Here is a 22,424-nt window from a genome sequence, read left to right as displayed (position 1 = left end):
AGGATGGGAATCGGTCTTTGTGTTAGGGTTAAAATTAAGCCCTTGTTATATGTCTGTTTTTTTGTTTGGTTATGCATGATTCAATTTGAGCTAAACAAAGACTATATACAAATTTACACCACACTGTGAACACATTTTCCACACTTTTTGATTTATATGAATTTTGGATAGAGATGACAATGAACTATTTTAGAGCTCAGATGAAGAAAACAATAATGACAGAAATTGATATGCCTTGTCAAAATTAATGAAGTTTTCTATTTTATCTACTTTAGCATTCTAAAGAGGTATTGAGCAGCTGACATAGATGGTGTTCCAGATGCATGATAATAAAAATAACACTAGGGCCCATATAATTTTCACATTTATTTACTTATACCATGATTTTATGAATAGAAAATGAACAGGTATTTTTTATTATTATTTTATGGCACTCAAGCAGAGCAATTTCTAGGCAAATATATATTTTAGAACAGGAAAACTACAAGAATTTATATTCACAATAGAAATTTCTATTACTGTTAGGATGGAGATACATTGTTCTTACTGGCTGACGGCACTTAAATACAAAAGAGCTTATTAAGCTACCAGTGCTTTTTACAGCAAGCGTATGCTTTATTGCGTGAGAATGGCAAGCACTACAGCACTCACCACTTTCAGTTTTTTCACTGCGTCTTCGCACACATGCATCCCTCTGGACTCGTCGACCTCCACCAGACCAAGGTACTGCAGAAAGAAAAGAGAACAGAGGAAGAAGTCAAAACCCATGAAATCCACATTCGCAATACGTTGTGAAAAAAAAAAAAAAAATCACTGCCCTGTCATTGTTTGCTGCGGTTATGTGAGAAATACAGACAGGAACACAAATTTACTCAACCTCTTCAGGGAAGACTTGTCCTGTCCAAACAGGGCTAGTGTAGACTTCAATGAAAGCACAGCTGAGGATTTATTTTATGGGACATTTCACTCAGCCTAAACCAATCAATATGTCCTCACATGGACGCAATTAATAGTCATCAAGCCAGTGTTATGTGATTATGGTGGCCCAGAGGATCTCATTCACAGAGACTTCTGAAAATTAGGCTGAATTTAATTATGCAAGACACACTGCAATAAGTCCTCCACTTTACTTAATGATACAGACCTTCTTTAGTCCTGAAAGAGCCGCTTTTCATTTCAAAATAAGATCGTCGAATGATTGAATTAATTACATGATATGCGCATTAATCACGTATATCAATATTTTGTGAAAAAAAGCCATTTTGTCAGAATTATAAAAGGTGAATTTACTTATTTATTTGAACATAAATACTAGCCACATTCTGGAAAAGAATACTGAAAAAAAAAGATCACGGTTTCCACAAAAATATTACAACAACTGTTTTCAACACTGATAATTAAAAAAAGAAAAAGTTAGATTGGAAAATCAGCATATTAAATTGATTTCTGAAGGACACTGGAGTAATGACGCTGAAAACATTTTGGTTTTGCATCAGAAATAAATGACAAAATCTATTCAAATGGAAAACGGTCCTTTTAAATCGTGATAATATTTACTATATTACTATTTTGACTGTATATTTGATCAAATATAATGCAAGCTGGAGAGCACAAGAGACTTTCAATAACATTGCATGTGAATGATTCGTATGTGCCGATGTACCAAAGAAAGAAAATGTTTTCTATAATCTTTAATCAAAATGTCATATCTTTTTGCCACTATTTGTTGCAATGGCTGAAGTAAATTGCCAGCTGAAAGCCTTGTGTGACCAGACTTTTAGATCATGTTCATCTTATTAAAACAAGACATCTGTTAACAACCCTCTGGATGGATTTGGAAGCCCTCCCATTGAAGGTCTCAACTCACCCGGACAGGAAAATTACATTTGCCCTTGCGTACAGCCTCTTCGTCGGCCTGCCACTGGTGCGGCCGGCTGGCCTCCGGCATGTAGGAGGGCTTCTTCTTGCACAGGCTCTGACGAAGCTTATTCATCTCCACGCTCTCGAACTCTATGTTGCTGAGAACAATAAAAAAGAAGACACATTAGCAAGAGTACTTACATATCATGAACGAAACAGCCCTTATTTCACCTCAGGATCAACGTAACTTCCAAGTTCAAAAAGTCAGATTTATTACCGTAGGTCACACACTAGCTGGGTATCAAGTGAATGTTGACAACATCATACAGAAGGCAATATTTACAGTCACGCTGGCCAGGCAAGATGTAATCAGTCTGATTTGAATTTCAAAAACTGCCACCAATACTACCAAACTCCTTATTTCATATTTTGGGTTTACAAATAACCATGATATATTGGATTAAACAGGAATTGCAGAGAATGCATTCACCTCTGTCTAAAAAACAATTGTTTCGCTCCCAAGCGGCCTATTTACGTAACACAATCAGGTCATTCATTCTCCCGTTAATTTGCATTGTTGATTTAAAATTCTGATGCACAACACCACAAAGCCAGGCTTCTCTGAAGAATGCTAATATCGGAAGCGGGTTAGTCCAAGTTAAACATTCACATTATAACAATTCCACTGAGGACACAATACAGTACGACACATACTAAGACTCGAAAACAAATTCAACACTAGCTCAATTAAAAATTACATTTCTGGACATTACATCTTCTTCGCCCTTGTATCATTACAAAACCCATAACACATTCATTCTTCAGTGAAACACAAAAGAAGACATTTTGAAAAATGTCCTAGCTGCTCTTAGAAAAGGTAAATGGTGACTGATGCTAAAATAAAAAAATGCAGTCCATATAAGTTGTGTGCAATGGTCAATTCAGTGGTATTTTAGTATTATTTATATAAAATTAGAGTTCCATTTTTGTTTTATTAAATTTTTAGTATTTTTGTCCATGCATTTTTTCTAGTTAGTTTTTAATGTTATATTTATATTTATTTTATTTTAACTTTATTTCAATTAACAATTTATATATATATATATATATATATATATATATGTATGTATGTATGTATGTATATTTAACGATAATAATAACTATATAAATGCTTTAAAAAAATCCTTAACAAAACAGTTTTGGATTTAAAATAATAAAAAAATATGAATACAGGATACATGACTAAATGTCTTTTTAAATTATTATTTTTTAATTATTTTTTTCATCTCACTTTTACATATCACTAAGCATCATCATTACCATCGTTTGACATGGTTTGGCATGTTCTCGTTAAAAAGTTGTAACTGTGTTCCTCACTATGAACCACTTGCCAAACAACCGCATTTGCTTTTATAGCTTCACGTCAGTGGCCAAAAGTGCACGTTTCTCAAAGCCCTGAAGCTTTACGGGTAACAGGTGGCAGCGCCGGAAGTAGCACTATTAACGTCTGGCCCGTAGCCAAAATGTATACACCATAAACACCCACATATTCAAAAGACCACATGCTGCTATAAAAAAGTGTTTTTTAATAGCCGTGGCGTCTAGTTCTCTCCAAAGGTCTTTTACTCCGCTCTGGCGCACGCGCCTGTTGTTGAGCTTGACATATCGTGTAAGGTTTAGATGGGATACACTATCGCTCAGTGGACTGGCAGCTGTCCGAGTATGAGCAGCTGAATTAACCACACATGGCATTTTTAATGAGGCAACGCCAACTGGACATTACAGCAAAGTCAGACTGTCTGAATGTTTAAGGGTTCTTGATCAAGATGACCAAGAAGTCAGTGGTTTTGCAGGAAGAGGAAAGGGAGGGGCTTCTGAGATTCTGTTCTACTTTCAGAGTTGATCTCACGGCTGAAAGGCTGCCAACTCTACAGAACAGCAAAGAGAGAGAAAAAGACATTCGGAGACAGAGAATAGGCCAAAAGCCAGAGAGGGAAAGAGAAGAGACTTTATAAGGAGAAGAACAAGGGAGCTTGAGATGCAGAAGGAGAGAGAGACAGGACTAAACATGCTTATTGAATCTTATTGAGGTCACAGTCCTAATGTGTGTCACTCACACTGTGGTGCCGGTCACAAATATCCTGCACCACTGACTGGCTGTCTATGCTAGGAATGTCAAAATGACATAATTGTTCATAACTGGACAACTGGTTTACTAATTGATCCTAACCCCTGCATTAGGCTGGTTTGAGGCTCACCTGATATTTCTTAAGGGGCAATAACAGAAAATGTATTGGTGTTCAACAGCTTAAACAAATAAATTAATTAATAAAAAGTTACACCATTTATGGTCAAACACGTCTGTAATCAGTGATGTACCAATATTAATGGTCAATATTAAAAGACAATTACTTGCAGTGTTGTTTATATACTATCACAATAATACTTTTAATTTTATACATTCAGTTTAATTTATATTTTAGTTTAGGTTTTATTCATTTTGTAATGTGCTTTTGTCATTTATTTTATCATTATGTTTTAATATTTTTTTTAGCTTTAATTTATGTTTTAGTTTAGCAATTTTAGTACCAGACCACTTGGTCACCACCAGATGTTCGAATAGTTCGAATATTCGTGTGTTTTTTAGAGGGAATATTCGAACGTCATTTTTGAGCAATTTTGACAGCCCTACTGTTCAGTAGGATACAGTCTGTGCGATGCAATCAAAACTGGTTTTATAAATTGTGAATTTGTTCATAAACTGTTCATAGATTCTGGTATTGCCTACTTATATCATCACATAAGACTAAGAAAACTATTTTTACTATTGTTCTTGAGAGGTCCTTATGAGACTTTCCAGGGAAATTTCCCAAACATGCATGTGAAAGTTGTACAACAGCCATAAGAGCAACCCAAGCCATTCCATGGAAATAATTTCATCATCAAATGAAAACCAGCTGGAGAAACATGGGTAGAGTCAAAGACTACAGAAAACTCGAGACATGTCACTCATGTAATTTAGAATTGGGAAAAATGCAGTGCTTAATATGGCTGCTAAATCGCAGGAAGCCCCGCCTTCTCAATGAAAGAGCCAATCGCCAATCTGTAAAGTCAGCGCATCTCTGCAGCTTCCATTAGAAAAATCTCGTTTGCTATAGAAACAGTGAGCTAAGGACTGAGCATGAAACAGAAACTGCATGAAACATGAAACTGGCTGAAAACAGAAAAATAAGCTTTTTATAATGCTATTTGAGCAATAGAAACCACATTATGACAGGAGCTGCACTTGCATGCCCGAGAAGTATTTTAAAGATGGCTGCCAAAAAGGCAAAACAACACATGCATGACTTCATGCACACAAAACATTTGGCAGATCACTTGTCTTTATATGTATGCATGATGGCCCAACCATATACTCCATCAGATTAAGACAAATATCTTAGTAAACAAGACATAAAAATATGTTTATATTGTGAATACTCTGATCACTCATTTATTTTAGAATCATACAGCAAATTCACATAGAAATAATACTTTAAATGAACATTTTTTTTGAAGTTTTGCTCCATAAGCACCTGCATGAGTTGAATGGACTACTTTTTTTAGGATGCATTTGTGTGATTTTTGAAACTTGAATTGAGAATGTGAATAGGAATAATGAATGAATTCTCATTTCTGGGTGAACTGCTCCTTTAAGGTAATGGGTTTAAAGAGATAAGATAAAAGAGAGAGAGGAAGAAACAGCACAGTGATGGGGATAAAATCTTACTTAGGATGCTGCGCGTAGCATGAGGCCTGTAGCGTCATGAGTAAATAACAAAACCAAAAATGGCTCCTAGAGCAAGAGGCACGAAATCTACAAAAGACCATCTTAAGCTCCTCTGCGCCATCTCAGTCTGTGTGGTGTCAAACTGATAAGGTAAAACCTGCAGTATGACTCAAACTACAGGAGGGAGGAAGAGGAGAAGATGTTGCCTTTGTCTCATTATTGTTAAAATCAATGCTCTCAGTGGAAGGAATCAAACCGCGGCAGCTGCCTGCGCTCATTTCAAAGACACTGTGGGTGGACAATATAACGGAGGTTTTTTGGATGCTTTCGAAAAAGGGAGTAATTGTAGCGTGACACTCCAGTCTCTGTTGTTCTTCTTGAAGCCCCTAATCACAATATGCTTTAACTCTATGGAAAAAAAATATTTTGAATTCAGCAGAACATAAAATTTAATGCAGGTTTGGATTGGCATGGAGGAGTGTAAATAATGACAGAAGTCAATTATTCCTTCAATGCCCTACGGTAGATAGTTATGTTGTCACCCCTAACCCTAACCCTAACCCTAGCCCTCCGATATAAACATTTAGACCAATTCAATGACCGATATCTGACAAAGAACCAATAGTAAATTCTATACTTATATGTCTAAATAAAGTAACAATGCTGAAAATGCTGAAAATCGTGGTTTCCACAAAAATATTAAGCAGCACAAATGCATTAAACATTGATGATGATTCAAAATGACAAAAAACAAAAAACAAAAAACAAAACAGATTGTGTATTTTTTTTAGGATTTTTTAAAAAATCCTATGACACTTAAATGGCTGCTGATAACAAGAATACATTTTAAAATCTATTCGAACAGAAAACTGTCTTTTTAAATTGCAATAATGTTTCACAATAGTGCTATTTGTATTGTATTTTTGGTCATACGAATGCTGCCTCGAAAGTTACTGAGTCTTATTTCACCAAATAACTAATCAAGTAAGACCTTACACACCGATACAGATCCACCCGCTCATGACCCAGTTCCAGAACCGTAAACCGTAAACATCATCTGACCCAGGGAGCAAAGGCGACGTGTTTCTCTGGCCATCTGCCGCAGCATGTCTAAAAAAGCTGCACCTTATCACACCTGTTCAGATTGAGGTTAAACTCACACATAATCACGACACCCGCACACACCCACATTTGTCAAATACAGATGTGAGTAATCGTGTTTGCAGATGACAGAGGAAAAGGGGTCAGATCAAATGTTTATCCTAAGAGAAACTAGCCTTTGCTAATATCATCAATACAAAAAGCCAGTGACACATTGACCATTTCACACTTACAGCCAGTGTGAATATGTGGGTCATTCTGGTTTGCAGTACATGCTGTCGATTCAGTTGCGTAGGAGTTTTCGATCAGAATTCACACACATAAGCTGCAGAACATTTTCAGTAGGCGAACTAAGCTAACGTCCTAGTAAAACAATCTCCTATAAAATGTATGTCTGTGCACATGTTGCTTTAAAGAGTGAGACAGCCGAAGACTCTAATGCAGTGAGACAGCTGAATCAGAGACTGCCATCAGTGCTCGATTGACACTTTGCCTGACCAAAAGGGCTTTGGTGGATTTTCCCAAACCAAATTTTCTCTTAATCTCCCACAAGCTCAATTTAAGAAACATAATTATTATTTGGCAAGGATATTTCTTAAAGATTATTTCCCATGCTGTGCTGTTTATTTTAGGAATAGCTTGCTTCTTATTAGCAATACATTTACATTTAGCAGACGCTTTTATCCAAAGCAACTTGGACAATGATCAAGGCTGCTCATATCACAGTATATATAACAATACATGGTTAAAGGGATAGTTCACCCAAAAATAAAAGTTCTTCTTCTGTGTTTGGAATAACTTGAGTGTGTGTAAATGATGACAACATTTTTGGGTGAACTACCCTTTAAAAAAAGGAATGAATCTCTCCTGTGATATGAGCAACCTTGATCATTGTAAAAAAAAAAAAAAAATATATATATATATATATATATATATATATATATATATATATATATATATATATATATTGGATTTGGTTATTTGGGTGATGCAAATGAATTTCAGCCTGCAGGGACACAGTTTAATCAAAATAAATACCAACATATACTTTAGTTTTTATGTATACGATATCTTATGCGTAGCATACATTTCATCATTGATATTCTTTTATTACAGCACATATTCTGTACACACAGGTTTCCTATTATGTATTTACTTATTGTATGTATTTTATTAACACTAATTGGTTGGTCCAAAAGGTGGTTGTTTTTAAGAATCTGAAGTGAAAGAGCTTCTACTGTAGAGACAGAGCAACAATATACAACCATCGTCAAACCACTGGAGATGCATCAACAGTAAACGGCCACTTTGATGAATGATTGTGGTTAAGAGATTTCTGCTTTTTTTCAGTTATAACTTTGAAGAAAAAAAATAGCACAGACACTGGACAAAGATGAAACTTACTAGTGTGCATGTGTCGAGCATCTATGTTTGCGCATGCTATCAAAGGAAGTAGACTTTAGGCTATGCCTTGTCTATACGGATACTCCAGTGTATCTTTTTTGAACTTAAATGATTGGAGAAGCCTGGTATACATCACCAGAGAGAAGTCGGACTCTGTTCACATTAAGATCAACTCCATGCAACACAGTGGGAATTTTTATCTCATGCTAACTTTAGCCAAAATATTTGTATCCAAAATTTCCATCCCTTAAAAAATGTAAAGTTGCAGTGTGTAATTTGCAGAACTTGTAAAAAGAACATTTCCAAGGATCCAGCGATCTGTCAGCCAAAAAGTCACAGCCCAGAGTCAGAAACCAGAATTTGACATGTCAGAACACTCAAACAGAGCCACAGTATTTGCATAAATACTGGAAATCAACCAATGAATGGCGTACATAAAAAGGTTTATTGAACGTGCAGACAGCACAAGACTACAAGGAAAGAATGGTGAAGGTCTTCTAGCTCACAAGTCTTGAATCATTGATTTAGTTTATTTTAGGTAAAGATAAAGACACTGAAAATAGCTCTGAGGTTCCTTTTTCAACAAAACGGCAACCCAGTGCACAGTTTCTCATAGATAACACAACAAACAGCTAGTTAACTGACATTCAGGAGGTTCGAAGAGCTGAGTCTACTGTACTTATGTACAGACAAGCATGTCTGATGCCCAGAATAACTCTATTGTGGATCTCTTGATTTTCATCATGAGTTTCCATATTAAATAACATTTCAAACTATTTTGAATGTTCATAAAATACATTTTAACTAAACAAAGATTGGCATATAGCATATAGTTATCAGATCTAATGACCTTAGTCCAGCTGATCCATAAAAACATCGTTGTTGGAGCTGAAACTAAATTGCCATCAACCAATCAGATTGTAGGGTTAGGATTAGGGCAGGGATTGGGAGTTGAACAACATGGTTATTGCCCTATTATTTCCTTACAGTTTAAAAGTCGGTTAATGAATTAAGGTTAGGGATATGGTTACGACTATGTTTGTTGACATAAATGTTGTTCCAGGACAAACAAAAGATGCTAATCCAGGAACATTCCCTACTTGGCGAAGTCATGAATGTTCTGCATTAAGTAGGACATGTTCCTGGATCAACATCTTCTGTTGGTCCTGGAAAAACATAGTCAAACAAAAATACACTATTACACTATTAGTGTATTTTCCCCCATAAATACATCAACAAATCAAGATAAATTCATTTAGAAAGCGTAATCGTAATCCAGTAAGATTTTTATATTTTGGCATGAGTGTTGCAAAAGGTACGGAGCCCCACACATGGCATAAAAAAATAAACTATTCCATAAACTATTGTGTTCCCTCTATTTACTATTTCATTCACTCGATTTATAAATTGTGCGCACAATTTACTAATTTGTTCCCTCGATGTACTAAAATGTGCAAACGATTACTATTGCGTTCCCTTGATTTACTATTGCGTAATTAGTAACGAATTAGTAAATCGTGCGCACAATTTATAAATCAAGTGAATGAAATAGTAAATCGAAGGAACGCAATAGTAATCGCGTGCACGTTTTAGTACACTGAGGGAATTAATGAGTAAATCGTGCATACAATTTAGCCTACTATTTTTTTCCTGCACGACATGTGCGGGGCTCCGTATCCAGGATCTCCAAGAAACTGTAAAAAAAAAAAAAAAATGTATCTATAAAAATCGAAGAAATTTTAGTGGGAAAATATGTTTTTTATGTTTTTATGTTATGTGAAAATGCTTTCTCATACAGAATGTAAATGACCTATTTCTCATTTGGCATATTGTGTGTGTAACTGTGGTCCTTTAATGCCAACAGTAAAAGAAATTGATACGTAGAGACATGAGAGTCCCCTCAGTCCACTACATTCTCTGTAATGATGCCATTCCAGACACAATCAGACATTAGTTTGTTTTCTGATCATCATAACCAGCCAACATTGCATTTGATAACCACAGAGAGTGACAACAAATAGATCTAATAATAGAAAGACAGATAAGCATCAGCTAATCTGTTCAATTAGTATATCAATTTATCTATTAATCTGAGCCATATGGAGGCTCATGCAGCTATTTCCTGTAAGAGTATTAGCCAAGCACAAGCCTTCAGAATAAGCTTGTTTACTAATCTGAGAGATGCACTGGTTTTAGCGCCCATGTGTTAAAAAAAAATAAATACGACTTTCACTGCACGGAGCAAAACACCCATAACCCTTCCATTGAGGATCACCCTTAATTTTTAAAAAGAAAAACAAGAAAAAAACTCACCTCCCCTCTTCTGTCTCATCCATATCATTGCTGAAACTCATTTCAGAGAGATGTCAGAAGACCAAAGCCAGGTAAAGTATCAAAATCGAACCACCAGAGGATGTTTCTCAGTCAACACTGTTGTTCGATTGAAAAGCTTGAGGCAAAACGCTGTTGAATATTCAGTTTTGGGATCCAAAAGAAGGAGGCAACCACACCTCCTCTTCAGAGATTAACTTGTAGGAGGCGACAATAACACGTGTGCTCAGTCTCATCACCATATGTGTCCTCGCCCACAGAAACATGCGCTGACGCACAAAGACTTGAATTTGGCTGGATGTGCTGAGCTGCAGCCTCCGAGGAACAAATCAACTTTTTGTCTATCCACAACATAGACAGTGAGGGGAGGATAGGAAGCGAAAGATAGAGAGACAGGGAAGGGAGGGGAGAGAGAAACAGAGGAAGAGCGCGGGCGGAGGTGATTAGACTGGAGATGGTGATGACACACTTTCAGTCGCCCATCTGCAGTGCCAGTTGTCTGTGTTGTTGCATTTGTACTTGCTATGTTCTTCAGCTCAGCTCATCATGTGTACTTATTAGAAAGCTCATGTAAATGAGACATAGTTTTGTTATACTGACATATTAGTTACTGTGAACAGAGCACAGTGTGTGCAGTCACAGCACACTTCCTATAAGCCTATTAATGCTATAGTTCTGAAGAATGACCTCAGTGTGCTGGATAGCTCTCAAGATTCTACTTACGTAATAAAATGGCCTTTCAAAATTTAAAGATATACTGCCTTTTCTATGCATTTTTTTTGTATATTACTGGTTTTACTGTATTTGTTAGATTTCTCCAAGGAAACAAAATACATATATTTTAATCTATTTATCCTTTATGGTATACACACACACACTCACTGGCCACTAAAACATTAAAGGTAAAAACATTCCTCAGAGATTTTGGTCCATACTGACATGATAGCGTCACGCAGTTGCTTCAGATTTGTCAGTTGCACATCCATGATGGGCTGTGGCATTTAAATGATGCTCAATGGTACTAAGGATAAGGATCCCAAAGTGTGCCAAGAAAATATCCCCCACACAATTACACCACCAGCAGCAGCATGAACTGTTGAGACAAGGCAGGATGGATCCATGCTTTCATATTCCAAATTCTAACGCTACCATCTGATTGTCACAGCCGAAATTGAGACTCATCAGACCAGGCAACGTTTTTCCAATCTTCTATTTTCCAATTTCGGTGAGCCTGTGCAAATTGTAGCCTCTGTTTCCTGTTCTTAGCTGACAGGAGCGGCACCCGGTGTGGTCTTCTTCTGCTTCGACGTGTTGTGCATTCAGAGAAGGTATTCTGCATCCTCTGGTTGTAACGAGTGTTTATTTTAGTTACTTTTGCCTTTCTATCATCTCTAACTACCTAATAAAGTGGCCGTTGTGTGTGTGTGTACGTGTGTGTGTGTGTGTGTTGTTTAACAGACTTACCCGATTCCAAAAAAATTGGCACACTGTACAAATTGTGGGTAAAAATCTGAGAAACGTATACTTTATTCACAATAGAATTTAGATAATATTTCAAATGTTGAAAGTGAGACATTTTGAAATGTCATGCCAAATATTGGCTCATTTTGGATTTCATGAGAGCTAAACATTCCAAAAAAGTTTGGCAAGTTACAATAAGAGGCCGGAAAAGTACATATAAATTTACATATAAGGAACAGCTGTAGGACCAATTTGCAACTTATTAGGTCAATTGGCAACATGATTGGGTATACAAAGAGTCTCTCAGAGTGGCAGTGTCTCTCAGAAGTCAAGATGGGCAGAGGATCACTAATTCCCCCAATGCTGCGATCAATATCAGAAAGGAGTTTCTCAGAGAAAAACTGCAAAGAGTTTGAAGTTATCATGATCTTTAGGCCCTTCGACGGCACTGCATCACATACAGGAATGCTACTGTAATGGAAATCACAACATGGGCTCAAGAATACTTCCAGAAAACATTATCGGTGATCATAATCCACCGTGCTATTTGCCGCTGCCGACTAAAACTCTGTAGGTCATAAAAGAAGCCATACCATATCTAAACATGATCCAGAAGTGCAGGCATTTTCTCTGGGCCAAGGCTTATTTAAAATGGGCTGAGGCAAAGTGAAAACTGTTCTGTGGTCAGGCGAATCATAATTTGAAGTTCTTTTTTGGAAAACTGGGATGCCATGTCATCCGGACTAAAAAGGACAAGGACAACCCAAGTTGTTATCAACGCTCAGTTAAGAAGCCTACATCTCTGATGGCATGGGGTTGCATGAGCGCATGTGGCATGGGCAGCTTACACATCTGGAAAGGCACCATCAATGCTGAAAGGTATATCCAAGTTCTAGAACAACATATGCTCCCATCCAGACGTCGTCTCTTTCAGGGAAGACCTTGCATTTTCCAACATGACAATGCCAGACCACATACTGCAACAATAACAACATCATGGCTGCATAGAAGAAGGATTCGGGTACTGAAATGGCCATCCTGCAGTCCAGATCTTTCACCCATAGAAAACATTTGGCGAATCATAAAGAGGAAGATGCGACAAAGAAGACCTACGACAGTTGAGTAGCTAGATGTCTGTATTAGACAAGAATGGGACAACATTCCAATTCCTAAACTTGAGCAGCTTGTCTCCTCAGTCCCCAGACGTTTGCAGACTGTTATAAAAAGAAGAGCGGATGCCACACAGTTGTAAACATAGCTTTGTCCCAACTTTTTGAGATGTGTAGATTAGGGATGCTCATTTCGATTAATTTTCCTGACCGACAACCGCCGCTCGTTAATCGATTATTAACCGTTAACTGATAAGATTATAATATTGAATTGGCATTAAATACAAATAAAATTGACGCGTATCTGTGACCCTTTAAAAAAATACAAACTTTTTTTCATATATAAAAGGGTTTATTTTAAAGTGCAAACAGCAGCAGCATACAGAACCGGTTTCAGTTAAAATTTCCACGCACCTGCAGCATTTCTGACAATGAGAGAAAAATAGAATAAAAAATTTACAAATAAAAAACGCAATAGGCCTACACTAAATATATTTTTTAAACTTAAATAATTAACAAATTAAGATGACAAAGAGAAAACACTGAATCCGTTTGAATGAAGCTTTCAAAAACCGGGATTTTTTTCGTTAGACTAAGATTTTTCGTTAAATAAAAATAGCAGCCCTACCTCAACTCCTTGTCTAATTTTTATTTAAAAAAAGCAACATATCAATGTGATGTGGGGTCAGTCTGGAGTGCAGCTTGTTGACAGTTAGACCCGCGGCAGAAAGCACCCTCTCCGATTGGGACCGTTGTACCAGGAATACACTGGTAACGTCTCGCTAGTGGCCAGCTTCGGGAAGCACCTTTCATTTGCTTTCCACCAGTCAAGATGATTAATATCCAGAGAAGGAGGATCATCTCTCATATAGATGTCAACCTCTGCTTCTGGATAATCAGTGTGTTATCTTCTCAGATCACCGTGCATCGCATCTTCTCCCTGATAACATGGAGGGCAGTGTTTGTTGCCCTTCATCACTCGAAGCGCGTGGGTGTTTGCTTCGTAAATCGTACTTGTGCTACTGCTGTATTTTAATACGGCGCCGCATAATTTACAGGTAACATCGTCGCCCTTTCTGTTAAAATGATCCCACACAGTGCTTCTTTTCGCTCGCTTCATTTTGCTTCCTTTGCTCGGGTGCCGACGCGCTCCGTGAGTTAATTAATATAAGCTATATAGTAGGCTATTTTATTTGTAAACCATGCAGCAAACTAAAAAAAAAAAAAAACCTTAAAAAAACGTTTTAAACAGTTTAACTGATAGTATTAATCGGTCAAAATGTTTACTTTCGGTTAACGGTTAAACGGTCAATATGAGCATCCCTAGTGTAGATTTCACATCATTGCATTCTGTTTTTATTCACAATTTGGACAGTGTCCCAACTTTTTTGGAATCTGGTTTGTATAAATATTTGAAGTTTTATTTAGATTGTTTTTCTTTTTAAATTCATTTCGCTTATTTTTTTAAAAAGTAATTATTTAGAAGTTTTTCTTCAACTCACGAACTTCCATTCCCTCACAAACCCCCAGTTTGGGAACCGCTGTTCTATATGGTTAAATATTCTATATTTATCGAATTATTGTTTGTTCTGTTTACATGCGATTGAATGTCACCACAATATAATTACCAGTGGATTTTTCTGAGCCTTGAGTTGTAGAATCATGACAAAAGTAAAGCTGAGGTGTGCAATTTTTGCAACATTAGTGGAACAAACCTAAATTGTTTTCAAACAGGTTTCCTAAAACGCTCACGCAACATTGTTTGGATTTACAGATTGTTTGGATAAGTCCGGCCTCAAACTCAAACCATTGGTTGAAGCAATGTTGCCATGCTGCAATGTCTTCAAAGCACTTTAGTTACCTTATAATCAACATGACTTAAAGTTGTCTATGCACATTTAACTGGGATGAGAGTATTTGATCTTCTTTTTGTTGAAAAAAGTGAAGAATTGTGAAATTCCCAAATTATTTAATTAATTCCCAAACTGTTTCTTCAGCTTCAGCTGCCTTGTGCTGACTATATAATATCTTCACTTTATCTTTCAAATCATGTCACTTTCTATCCTGGAATAGGGGAGTCTCTTGGCCGAAGTCAATTGGTGGAGCTTTCCTCTGGTGTTGAATTGATCACGCTCTGTTGACTGAACTTGTCCTAAATTCTCATGACCCAAATGAGAGTCCACCAGCAGGGCTGAATCGATGTATTCACATGGACATGTAACAAGATTTTGTACAGTTGTTTTACCCAGAGGTAATAAACAGAAGGGTCTTGAGCATATATAAAGGCTTGCAAATATATGTAGGGCCTAAACACTTATTAATTAGCAAATCATTCCGTCAGACTTTAGCACTTCATATCCACTCCTCTATGGAATATCTTGCTGTTAGGAAACTTCACAATTTAAATGAATTGACACATTAGTAAATATTGCTATTTGTTAGCAGAGATGTCCAGTCCTCTCGAATATGAAATTATATGATCAACATAATCAGGCCTCCCATTCAGGCAAAAACGGTTTCAGTTGCCAGTCTGTTAAATAAGAGTCGATGTGTCCTCTCTAGACGGTCAGTGAAAGTGGGGTCAGATTTGTGTAGTCTGACTTTAGGAGCCGCGCACTAGAGATTGACAGTCACAATGATCCAGTGGCACATTGCCCTCTACCTGCACTGAGTGGCAATATGACAAGGGCCTGCGTTTCTTTACTAAGCTGTCAGAGGATACGTGAGGCAAGCTGATCTGTCTGTACAGCTTCATATACCACTACACAGAGGATCCACATTAACCAGTCATTCAGTTCAGGTAAGTTAATTAATTGAAATTCAAATATCAAGTATTAATTAATGTACTGCGATTTTATTTCTTACAATAACACACTGAGCTTCAAAATCAAAACGGATACTCATAATACACATTCCTGGTCTTATTGTGCATACTTCATCAATGCACAATATTGCAAAGGAAAACATTTCTGTCTCCATAAACTTCCATCGAAATGTAATAACTTGGCTGAATAAAAAATTCTACAGTTAATACATATAATAAAATGTGACCAACTGTACAATTTACATTATAGGGATGGTTCAACCAAAAAATGAAAATTCTATCTAGTGGTCGATATGTGTTTTTTGACAGCCATTGTGGATACCTTGGAAAGGGATATAAAGCCAATATCATTTTTTTCATTTTAATTACTCATATTTAAGAAATTTGAAATCATTTGACAATGGATTAAATAATAAATGTGTAAAAGAAACATACTTATACTTTAGATGACAGTATTTGTCACAAATAAATCAATATTTAATACAATTGTAATATAAAACAAGTAAACACTGTAACCAACAGGGCACTCAGTATTCTGGGAAGTTTGTGTGCATTGGGAATCATATTTTTTAAATAAAGCACACAGTGAAAATGACATGAATATGACAGTGGGCAAATGCATAAAGTGCAGCATAATTTGAAATCACAAGTTTAAAGTTTAAAGTTTAAAGCTTTCAATTCACATGGACTGACTATCATGCAGAGAACATGTGATCATGCTGGATACACATACAGACTCCACAAGATTTCACAGCTGGATTCGACTGAGTTTGCAAGGTTTGTGAAATTAAATGTTCATTAGTCATTCAAAGATTTGTTAAAAATTATATAAATGCTTATTTGCTTAATATTGACGGCGAACGAGAAAGTATTATAATGTTTGCCTTTCTATTACTAATGGGCCTAATATAAAATAAATCATTATAATTCCTTTGTTTACCTGTTCTATCTGATTGTTAGACAGACTTCTATCTGTGTTAGACAGAACTGTTAACGATGACAACCATGAACAAGATAGAGAGTGTGAGCGCTGTGTGCGCATCAAAATAAAAGTCCCACCTCAAACAAATTGGCCAAGCAGAAAAACTTATCGGCTAATGTCGATATTTAAAAAATGCCAAATATCGGCCGATATATCAGCCTTGGTGATATATCGGTCGACCACTAATTCTGTCAAGGTTATGTCGTTCCAATAAGATCCATAAGACTTTCAATCATCTTTAAAACCACTCTTTGAAAGTTCATTCATCCAAAATATTGGCGCTTTAATCCAAATCTTATGAAGAGTCATAGTCACTTAACAAATATGATAAATAAATTATATTCAGTCTTTTTTCAAAGAAAAATATTGATGAATGCAGAAACAGAGTATACCAAACATAGAAGATGTAATCTCCACACTATTTTCACTAGTTCTTGCAGAAGCTCAAATGTTTTTGCATGACACTGGTTCTCGCAAATAAGTTTGAACTTCCGTTTACCATATTTGATATGCACTACATATGAGATCTGATCAATGATTATATGCGAATAAAAACCTAAATTAAATCGGTCCATCATTTAAAATGAACATGAACATGAACATGAACATGTCCTCCAACAAAATACGACCCTATAGGTCATTTGTGCAAGCACCTTATTACGACTCATATTTACGTTTTGAGTTAAGCGCCCTCTAGTGGACGTAAAATTAATGAGTGTAATGTGTTGCATCTGTCATGAAATGATGTATGACTGTCATTACCAGTCAAAATGAGTGTTTATTTAAATGCAATTTGTGGACTTTTTGCATGGTCCAACCTGTTCTCACCGCAATTTGTATTTTACTAGGTGGCTTATTTATATGAATTTGTACGAATGACCACCCCTAGCCCCGCCCCTAAACCTACCCTCACAGAATTCGTGATTTACAATACATATACATTTTATGAGCACTTGCGTTCTCTAGGATTAAGTGCATGAGTGCATTTAAACAGCAGTGCTTCAAATAATCCCAACGGAGGTCCAGCCCATCTCTTTCCTCAGCTGCCCTGCATTCAGACCCATCACCATAGAGGGGAGCCCGAGGCTCATGCGAGCACACTGGCCCTGTCTGCTTGTTCTCAAAGCCTGAAGGCATAAAAAGCAGCCCATCTGATGCAGAAGCACTGATATAATGGAAGGCGAGAGCCTCCAGCGAGGCCTGAAGAGGCACTGAGGCCAGTAGCGATGTCACTTCCTTGAATGTTCTCTCTCAATCCACTGCATTCGATTAATAAACCTTGGTCTCAAACAACTCATTATCCCTAATACTGTTTCGCCCAGCCCTCTCCTCTTTCTCTCTGCCTGTTTTCCTCCCTTGTTATTATTTTTGGTCCGTCACTCTAAGAATCTTCACTGTTCATCATACCTCACTCCAATCATCATCAACACCCCCCAATCACCACCTCCTTCGGCTGCCTGGCAACCAGCTCCCATGGCAACCACTCCTACAAGGGGTGTATGGGGTGAGTTCCAATGCCTGATGAAAGGAAGATGCTCCGGGGAGAAAAGAAGACGGAAATGAAGCGCCATTGCAAACACGTTTTGAATAATTGTTGTCTTGACACTATACTTCCTTGGACATGGATGGAAAAATTCATGGAGGGGAAAGTTGAGCAATTCATAAGTGTAAGGAGAAAGTTATCATTCCTAATGCTAATATTTATACAAAGAATCTCTATGCCAAATGGGAGACTGGGAGTGTTTTTGAAAAATCTAGTTTCACTGACCAGGGTCAGGGTGCTGATATAATACCCATATGAAAACTATAGCAAATGAGGCCTATAAATAAAATAGTGATAAATCCCTCAAAATAGTGGAACTAGTGAAACTGTATGAAATCTGCATGGGTATTTCTGTGTTTATTTCTCTTTATTTCTTCTGGTTACTAAATAAGGGTGGATTAGTTTAAAATCAGTGTATATTACCATTTGCAACCCAATTTGTTTCCATAATGTGACATATCTCCAAGTGAAACAGGACAAAAAAAAAATCATAAGTGAATGACTAAGTCGTCAAAGAAATTACAATTACAAAAAAATAAAAATGGAGTTTGTTAAACCAATGGTTAAATAGCTTTTAAATTGTTAACATTATTCAACAGCCTGCGTGGCCCAGGTGAATCACTGAAATAGAGAGGAACAAATAAATTCTTCTATACATTTGTTGTGATTTAAGTTAACACTGTAAAGAAAGATATTCTTTCCGATTTTTGTCTTGCCTTTCAGTGCAAACATCTAAACATTCTAATGCGTTATACTTAAAACAAGCACTTTCTGTTTAAAAAAGTAGAATAATCTATTTATTTTATTATTTAATTAATTTTTTTTCTTTATTAAATTCAGTAACTTTAATTTTGAATATATATATATATATATATATATATATATATATATATATATATATATATATATATATATTTAGAAAATGACTTCTTATCTTAAGTCATTTTGTTTCACAAGTAAATGTATATTAATTTACGAGTGTTTAGATATTTGCACTGGAAAACACATATAATTTTTTGGTGGGGTGGAATATGTGAATCAGTGAAACCAATGAGACCACGAACAGGATTTAAGTAATAAAAAAAAAAAAATATATATATATATATATATATATATATATTTATATATTTAAACCAAAGCTGTATAGATTTTTGACCTGACAGGAATGGAAGAGAAAGCTAGCACTTCTGTTAAATATCCAAACAGGCATATTTATCAGCCGATATTCTCAAAATGGCTAAATACCGTCCAATGAATCAGTCTGTCAAGTGTATCAATCTATAAATACAACAGTCAAATGTCAACAGTGCTCAACATGTTCACACATTTTTTATTCAGTTCTCCCCCACAAAGGCGACATTTCCCTGAAAATTGTAATTAAATGTTGCTGGGTTCACAGTTCACAGTATGCTCAAGACCAAAAATAAAATACACCAGAGTGGGAAAGCAAGAAAAAGGCTAGTGACTGACAAATATCAGCATGACAGGACCTCCAACTATATCCCGAGTCCATCTATTGAACAAACAGGGAAGGTGATTTTATAGACTAATACTCACATTTATTAGACTGCAGACAAGCAAACGATGACTAACGCATGTTATACGGAGGTTTCCACCACACTGGTAAGAGTGAGTCAGGAACAGTGAGTGGAAAGGAGGACAGGCCCACAGATGGCCCACAGCAGGGCTGAGACATGCCACATGGCTCCTCCTTGACGACTAGTAGCATCCAACACAGGGAGCAGAAGTGGACAACTTTGTTATGCTAATAGGGTGGGACAGCTGCCTGGGGTCATGGGGCGAATTTAGGGCGTGTCCAAATCCAATGCAGTGACGTCCTGAGTGCACCTGCGCCTTGTGCTTTACTCTTTGCATTTAGATCGTTAAAATAGGGCCCTTAATCTTTAAACAAAATAACGCTGATAAATGTAATCATTATCAAATCTCAAAATGACTTACCATTTTTCTTACTGTACATTCGTACTGTTATATAATGTATAATACTGTACATTATAATGATTCCAAAATTTACTTGTACTCACTGTCCTTTTTTTTATTTACTGCTGTTGTCTGCGCTGAAGAGTAGAAACCATTATGCTATTAGGCCAAGCTAGGAAAACATCTCAAAATAAACCACCTAAATCAAAAATATCCCAGAAATACAGCTGAAAACCTTCTGTGGCCTTCAATACTCCGGAATAAGAGATAACAGACGGCTGTTATTTGTGGACTAGATTGATTGTGCTTTATTAGTGGCTTAGCTATAGTGTGCATGCTTTACCCAGAGCACTGGATGACCTTCAGCTACAATGCATTGATTTAAACTAAAAGGCAAGAATAGCACAGCAGACAGAATGAAATTGGTGTTCCATGCTAGAAAGAAATGACCGTTATCTCCACCTCTCAACCAGTCAGTCAGTGAAAGTCATTTAAGCCATGGAAGACCACCTTACCCTGAGTGTTTTGTCTGGTTGATAGGAAACAAAATCTTGTGAGCTCTTTCCCCCGTTGATATAAAGCAAGAATGGAGTTGCTGGTAGCCACTGACTGACTCATAGTATGGAAATAAAATACTATGGATGTTAATGGCTACCATCAAATGTTTGGTTACCCGCATTCTTCAAAATATCTTCTTCTGTGTTCAGCAGAAGAAATACATTTATACAGGTTTGTCTGATATGTAATGTATATATGTGTATGTGTGCAATAGTGCCATAATTAGCACGTTAACGCAGGCGATTAATTGTTTCTGTTTAACGCATACAAAATATTTAACACAATTAACGTGGGGGCGGAGCAAGGATGGACCCCCCCACTCACAACTTCTGCTTCTGTCTCTTTTTTTCTTGACAAGAATTGTGTTTATTTAGACTCGGAATGTCTTCATGACCACATAAGATGGGAGAATTTTCAGAGGCACACTGCAACTTGGCCTCATGCACCAGGCGCTAGTCAAACGAGCGAGGAAATGAGGGAGATATAGTAGAATAACAGTGAACTGCAATCAGATGAGATGCTGTCAGGCCATATGTCAGTTAAAACAACTTTTTACCATCCTGTCAGTCATTATGCTGTGCTCGTAGTAGCAAGTGCTCTTCAATTGCTCACACAAATGGCATGGCAGGGAGCTAGAGGACGCAGTGTCTCGTTCCCTACTCAGGGAACCATGGTTATATTCGAAACCTGAGACGTTCCCTTTTAAGGGAACTTCTTACTGCGTCGTCTAGAGGTCGTTATGGGGAACAGTATACCCATGCCACCATCCTGTGGGGAGTGCAGGCCAGAATCATGGCAAACACTAAGTACCAACTCTACCATTTTCATGGGAGTTGCCCTGGGACGTTTAGATGGCTGTCTGTGACAGTACCCCTTACGGCCAAAGGCCTAGGCTACATACCCAACCTAATTGTTAGGGCCTCAGCCCGGGGTAGAGCTGAAGGCTTGGAATCCAGAAAGATTCCTTTAAAGGGATACGGCTAAGAACCTAGCATTTTATACTAAGTTTTGCCTGTCACACAGGGGCTACTGCTTGCTTTTGCATAAGCTGAAGGAGATGTCTAAACAGATCTCTAGTAGCAATGCCCTTTTTAGATGGTGGACTGGGGCCCAAGATGAATAGGGCTTTTACCAACTCAAGAAAAGGCACGAAGCAACCGAGCAAAGCCATCACCACATAGGGTTTTCGAAAGAACCCAGAGCACTAGCGTGCAAACTTACCACAGTGTGGATTTCAGAAAGTGCACAAAGACTTCACGTGCACACTTACCATAACATGGATTTTAAATACTGTTCTAAGGAGGGGGCTCTCGTGGTACTCTGAAAGAGCAGCTCATAGATGGAATGGTGCATCCGAAAACAATATGTTTGAGAGTCATCAACTCGATCTGTGGAGACAACGCTGGAGCACTCTGGGCAAAGAACAGAGAACTCAATCTACATGAGAGGAGAACTCCGAATTCAGAAAGTGTAGCGCACTCATAGGCAACCATTTTTGGTAAAGGGGAGCGCTGCTAAACTACCATGAGAACCACCCAAATAGC

The 22,424-nt window shown here is 37.1% G+C and overlaps 1 protein-coding gene across 2 annotated transcripts in view; it reads right to left on the bottom strand.

The window, feature by feature from the left end:
• The window catches only part of LOC113058299 (numb-like protein), a 48,566-nt gene that overhangs the window by 12,175 nt on the left and 13,967 nt on the right, over nucleotides 1-22,424 (bottom strand). Inside the window, exons 1-3 of one of the 2 annotated variants that reach the window (XM_026226067.1) lie at nucleotides 10,448-10,944; nucleotides 1,868-2,018; nucleotides 652-726 (exon numbers count right to left, since the gene is read on the bottom strand). In XM_026226067.1, coding sequence (XP_026081852.1) covers nucleotides 652-726; nucleotides 1,868-2,018; nucleotides 10,448-10,488 — 267 coding nt within the window. In that variant the 5' untranslated portion in view covers nucleotides 10,489-10,944. Of the gene's footprint in view, nucleotides 1-651; nucleotides 727-1,867; nucleotides 2,019-10,447; nucleotides 10,945-22,424 lie in introns of those variants that run through there. The other variant, XM_026226068.1, reaches the window with a different exon arrangement.

Source organism: Carassius auratus, chromosome 40, assembly GCF_003368295.1.
Source record: "Carassius auratus strain Wakin chromosome 40, ASM336829v1, whole genome shotgun sequence".
Lineage (NCBI taxonomy): Eukaryota > Metazoa > Chordata > Actinopteri > Cypriniformes > Cyprinidae > Carassius > Carassius auratus.
The sequence above is the reverse complement of the archived record's forward strand: the minus strand, read 5'-3'. Positions and strand labels throughout refer to the sequence as shown.